This window comes from Orycteropus afer, unplaced genomic scaffold, assembly GCF_000298275.1.
Source record: "Orycteropus afer afer isolate SDZICR_OR568_19922 unplaced genomic scaffold, OryAfe1.0 scaffold00454, whole genome shotgun sequence".
Lineage (NCBI taxonomy): Eukaryota > Metazoa > Chordata > Mammalia > Tubulidentata > Orycteropodidae > Orycteropus > Orycteropus afer.
Genome location: NW_006922041.1, coordinates 97,335 through 103,420, shown reverse-complemented (window position 1 = coordinate 103,420; position 6,086 = coordinate 97,335). Strand labels below are relative to the sequence as shown.

At 41.5% G+C, this 6,086-nt stretch overlaps 1 protein-coding gene across 1 annotated transcript in view; it reads left to right on the top strand.

The window, feature by feature from the left end:
• ATP10B (ATPase phospholipid transporting 10B (putative)) overlaps positions 1–6,086 on the top strand; it is a 188,388-nt gene that overhangs the window by 153,471 nt on the left and 28,831 nt on the right. The window contains exon 18 of the mRNA XM_007954247.2: positions 4,502–4,702. Coding sequence (XP_007952438.1) covers positions 4,502–4,702 — 201 coding nt within the window. The remainder of the gene's footprint in view (positions 1–4,501; positions 4,703–6,086) is intronic.

The window sequence follows — 6,086 nt, the reverse complement described above, 5'->3', positions numbered from 1 at the left end:
AGTTTTGTGGGGTTTTTTTTTTTTTTTTTTTTTTTTTTTTGCCTCCAAAGGAATCATTCTTTTGAATAACCACAATCTCTTCTCTGTATTAATTTTGTGAAATAGAAAAGGAAACGTTTCCAGCCAGCCATGCTTTCAAAGCTTAAATGATATTTATTTCCAGCCCAATGCTGTGCTCAAAATTGTGATACTGATGCAGCATTATCTCCCCATTGCAATTAGAGGGTGGAGAACTATGACTTCCACATCCGAAACCAATTTCAGAGGGGATTAAAGACCTCCCTGCTCTGAAATTTGAACAATGAATTAATTACTGCACTATAGCTTCTGGAGAGAAAGAACAGGCATCTGATCTCAGCCATACCATCATTGCATACACCCTCTGAGGTGTAAAGACTACAGCTAGACAGAACCTACCTCACTGGCATCAAGTTGGCGATCCTCTGGGACAGAGGAGAACTGGACCATAGCGTTTTCAAGGCTGTACTCTTCATGGAAGCAGACTGCCACATCTTTCTCCAGCAGAGCAGCTGGTGGATTCAAACCACCACCTTTCCAATAGCAGCCAAGCACTTAACCGCTGTACACCAGGGATCCTTAAAACAATGCCCAAAACAAATAAATACAATATCCTATAGGTGAAGGCTAAATATTACTATCAGTAAGTTATTTTTTGTGATCTTCAAAAAACATAATTGAAGATTGCAAGGAGATTGAGTCAGACAGGATGAGTGGAAAACAAGAAAGATCCTACCTCTGCCTCAGGAGAAAGCAAATGCTCTTTTAATGTTAAAACTCTAAGATGAGTATTAAAGCAATAGAATGATTAAGATTGATCTCATTTATTCAAATAATGTTTGAATATCTGCTATGTGTCAGAAAGAATAGTAATTAACTAAAAAACAAACATGTTATTGTCAAGTAGATACCAACTCATGGAGATACCATGTGTTACAGAATAGAATTGAGTTCCACAGGGATATTTTGGCTGTAATCTTGTGAAAGCAGATCACCAGTCCTTTCTTGCATAGCATCGCTGGGTGGGCTCAAACCCTCAACCTTTCCATTAGCAGTTGAGCACAATCCATTTGCTCCATCCAGGCATGGAAGAATACTAAAGGAGCTCTGGTGGTGTAATGGTTACAGCATTTGGCTGCTAACCAAAATGTCACAGATGTGAACCCACCAGCTACTTTGTGGAAGAAAGATGGGGTGATCTGCTTCCATAAAGATTTATAACCTTGGAAACCCAATCGGAGTTGCTATAAGTCAGAATCAGCTCATTGGCAGTGAGGCTGAATTACAGCAGGGATCAAGATAGATGTGATCCCTACCCTCATGAACCTTACAGTCAAAATCAGTACTCAGCAAACTTTTTGTGTTGTTAGGTGCTGTCAAGTTGTCTCTGACTCATAACAACCCTATGTACAGCAGAACAAAACACTGCCCAGTCCCGGGCCAACTTCACAATCCCTACTATACCCAAGCCCATTGCTGCAGCCACCTTATCAATCTATCTTGTTGAGGACTTCCCCCTCTTTCATTGACCCTACACTTTACCAAGCATGACATCCTTCTCCAGAGATTGGTCCCTTCTGACAACATGACTAAAGTAGGTGAGACAAAGTCTGGCCATTCTTTCTTCCAAGGAGCATTCCGGCTGCACTTCTTCCAGGACAGATTTGTTAATTCTTTTAGCAGTCCACAGTACTTTCAGCATTCTTCACCAGCACCACAACTCAAAAGCATCAATTCTTCTTTGGTCCAGTTCTCACATGCATATGAGGCAACTGAAAACACCATAGCTTGGGTCAGGCACATCTTAGTCTTCAAAGGGACATCTTTGCTCTTCAGCACTTGAAAGAGGTCTTTGCAACAGATTTGCCCAACACAATACATCTTTTTATATCTTGACTGCTGCTTCCTTTGGTGTTGATTGTAGAACCAAGCAATACGAAATCTTTGACAACTTCAATCTTTTCTCCATCTATTGTGATGCTGCTTATTGGTCCAGTTGTGAGGATTTTTTTTTCTTTATATTGAGGTGTAATCCATACTACAGACTGCAGTCTTCAGTTTTCATCAGTAAGTTCTCCAACTCATCCTCACTTTCAGCAAGCAAAGTTGTGTCGTCTGCATATCTCAGGTTGTTAGTGAGCCTTACACCAATTCTGATGCCATGTTCTTCTTCATATAGTCCAGCTTCTCAGATTATTTGCTCAGCATACATATTCTGCAGAGTTGTTGTTGTTGTTATGTGCCGTAAAGGGGCAGATAATAAATATTTTAGACTTTGAGGGCCATACAGCCTGTGTTGCAACTACTCAATCCTGTCACAGAGACCCCTCCTTGGGTTTTGGAAGCGGTATCTCTATGGAAATAAACTGCCCAGTTTTCCTTCAGAGAAGCGGCTGGTGGGTTTGAACCTCCAGCCTTCTGGTTAGCAGTCAAATGCCTTGGGCACTACACCACCAGAGCTCCTATTGTAGTGTGCAGCCATAGACAATATGTAAACAAACCAGAGTGGCTATATTTCAACAAAACTTTATTTACAGCTGCATTTAGTCAGTAGGCCATAGTTCGTCAGTTCCAGATCTAAATAAATCCTGCTATTCAAAACGTGGTTCTCAAACGAGTAGTATTGGCATCACCTGGAAGCTTGTTCCACCCACTGCTGTTGAGTCAGATCTGACTCACAGCCACCTCTTCTTGGGTTTCCAAGATGGTATCACTACAGAAGTAGATTGCCCCACCTCCCTTCTGAGGAGTGCCTGGTGGGTTTGAACTGCCAGCTTTGTGGTTTGTAATGCAAATTCTCAGGCTCTACCCCAGGCCTAAGTCAGAATCTGCATTTTTTTTTAACAAGATACTCAGGTGATTCACACGAGTATTAAAGTTTAACAGGTCCTCAAAAGAAACCAAACTCAGTGCCATCAAGCCAATTCTGGGTCATAGCCACCCCCTTTGGGATACCGAGGCAGTAAATAATCTTTTGGGTTTGAACTACCAACCTTCTGGTAGCAGTCAAATGCCTTAGGCACTACACCAGCAGAGCTCCTTTAACAAGCACTAAAAACCAAAAAAAAGTACAAGAATGTTTATCAAAGCACTGTTTCTAATAGTAAAAAAAAAAAAAAAAAAATCAACAAGCAGAGCTCCCAACAAGCACTAGTATAGGGGAAAAGACATTTTAAGAAAACATTTCCTGTCAAGCATCCCCATAGAGAACAGTCAAGATACAATGCACATATGGGAACCAGAAGACCCTTAACTTAATCAATCAGAAAGAAGCAGTGACTTGGAAGAATATTGGAAACAACATAATATGAATAATAATTATAACAAACAGAGAGCCTGTTCAAAATAACACTGGACCAGCCATTAGGAACTGAAATTCTACAATGAGTATAAACCTGCTGAAAGATTTCTTACAAGACCCTTTACCTCTGTGTGCCTCAGCTACAGAAAACTAAGAAGTTCAGGTCCTAACTCCAGCACCAGCTGCCCAACTGACCCTGATGGACAAGACACCAAACCACACCACAATATGTTAGGGACAATAATAGTGAACAGACTATCTCACAGGTGGGGAGACCTTGAGTAGATAAAAAGCAAAAAAACAAACTCACTGCCTTCAAGTCTTTTCTGACTCATAGTGATGTCCATTGGGTTTCCAAGATTGTAAATCTTTACAGAAGCAGAGTGCCCCATCTTTCTTCCAAGGCTAGTGGGTAAAAGGAACATTGTTGTTGCTTTTGTTATGTGCCGTCGAGTCGGACCCAATTCATAGCGACCCCTCCTTGGGTTTCCGAAGCAGTATCACTATGGAAGTAGATTGCCTCATCTTCCTTCCAAGGAGTGGCTGGTGGGTTTGAACCTCCAGCCTTCTGGCTAACAGTCAAGTGCCTTAGGCACTATACTACAGAGCTCCTAAAAGGAACATTAGAAAGCATAAAACAATATTTAGGTGGGAGATTCAATTGTTTCCTTCCTGAGTTACGTGGCCATTAGGAAAGTATTGTGAGGTAAATCTTCTCATGCAGTCCTCTTCTCACCAGGTTTTGTAATCACAGTTCAGTCTTCCTCAGTGACATCCCTTTCTATTGCTATACTACCAGTAATAAGTACTACCATTTAGTTATCACATGCCATGGTCTAGGTACTATTATTCCCATCTAACAGATGACAAAATGATGTTCAGAAAGGCTTAGCAATTTGCCTAAGTTCACCATGCTACTATGTGACAGAACTGGGGATTTAAAACTAGGCCTCTTTGCTTCCAAAGCCTATACTCTTAGTCATCATAACATATTTTCCTTACCAAGTTGGTAGAGTCCCCTACAGGTCCTGAAGAATATTGGTGGTAGTAGTAGTAGCAGTAATAGCAGGTAAACCATACACAACCTTGCATGTTACGGATGAGGAAACTGATGCTCCCAGTGTAGGTGATTTTTCTAAGCTTCTAAGCAGCGATCAATGACCGACTGCCCTCTGCCTGCAGTGCTACGTCAACCTGCTCTTCTGGTATCAGTTCTTCTGTGGTTTCTCTGGCTCCACCATGATCGATTACTGGCAAATGATATTCTTCAATCTCTTCTTCACCTCCTTGCCTCCTCTCCTCTTTGGAGTCCTCGATAAAGACATCTCTTCAGAGACGCTCCTGGCATTGCCTGAGCTATACAAGAGCGGCCAAAACTCTGAGGTAAGGAGTTCAGGATAAGGGCAGTGACATCTCCCTGACCTACGCTCCTCCCTGGAAGAGAAAGAGCCTTGGGCTAGGGGTTAGGAGATACCACTCTGTAGCTTAGCTCCCATGTGACCTTGAGTAACTTCTCTTCCCCTTCCTGACCTCTCATTTACTGTTGAGGATACTGGAACTGACCAGTGGGTATTTTTCCTTGTAATTATTAACCAAACCAGGTGCCATAAAGTAAATTCTTTTTCATGGCAACCATTGTGTGTCAGAGTAGAACGGTGGTCTATGGGATTTTCAATGGCTGATTTTTCAGAAGTAGATCACCAGATCTTTCTTCCATGGTGCCTCTGGGTAGACTTGATCTTCCAAACTTTCAGTTAGCAGTCAACCATGTTAACTATCTGTGCCACCCTAGAACTCTTACTTAGTTAAGGCATACACAAACAAGTGTTTCTACTTCATGTACGGGAAGGTAAAACTTAGAAATCAAGATTTCCACATGGCCTAGAATTTACTCCTATCAAGTAAGTAAAACTTGGTTCTATGAGCTCACTGATAAAAACAGCCTGTGAAACCTTGGGGGTGGCTTTCTAGAAGGCACAGAGGACACATTAAAATTTGGAGAACTCAGACAGCGGGCACTACAGGTGGCCAGATGAGCACAGGCACAGGCAAAGGGGCTGAGTGGAGGAGATGAAAAGGGGGCCAGACTGCCTCAGATGAAGAGCACCAGGAATAGGGACCAAAGATGTCTTTGAACTTGGGGAAAGGACAAAGCAAGATTTGGTGTTTGAGAGCTGGTGACAGCCAACAAAGGATCAAGTCTAGTACTAGTTCAAAGATGTGTAAGAAAGAGCAATACAGCAACCCAAACATTTCAGGCAAAGAAAGGGTACAGCAACACATACACATCTTGAGCACTTTGAATGTTACCCCTCTCATGGGTGTACTCGCTGCATAATGTATTCCTTGAGTATCTAACATTGAAAAGAAGTTAACATAGCAAAACATAAACTATAAATGGCTTCGCTTTGCCCAGAAAGGCACAGAGAAGGAAACATAAAATGAGAAGGCTTGTCTCTGAAGCATTTGGGCTCTGTCTCTTAGGAACCTGTGGTCTTGGCCTGTAACTGAGAGCTTCTTTGCAGATGCCATTTAAAAATTATTGACTATCTAAACTTACTAAGTTCATAGTAGTGCTCACAATAGTGCTGATAAATGATAACAATTAATAGCTGAGTAATTATTGGTATGAAGGCACAATTATTCTTCATCCTCTTGGAGCCCAGGGGAATAGATAATATTATTTTGATCCATATTTTAGGGATGAGGAAACCAATTCTCAAAGCAGTGTAGTGATTTTTTTTTTTTTTTATTAGGATTTGGGTGA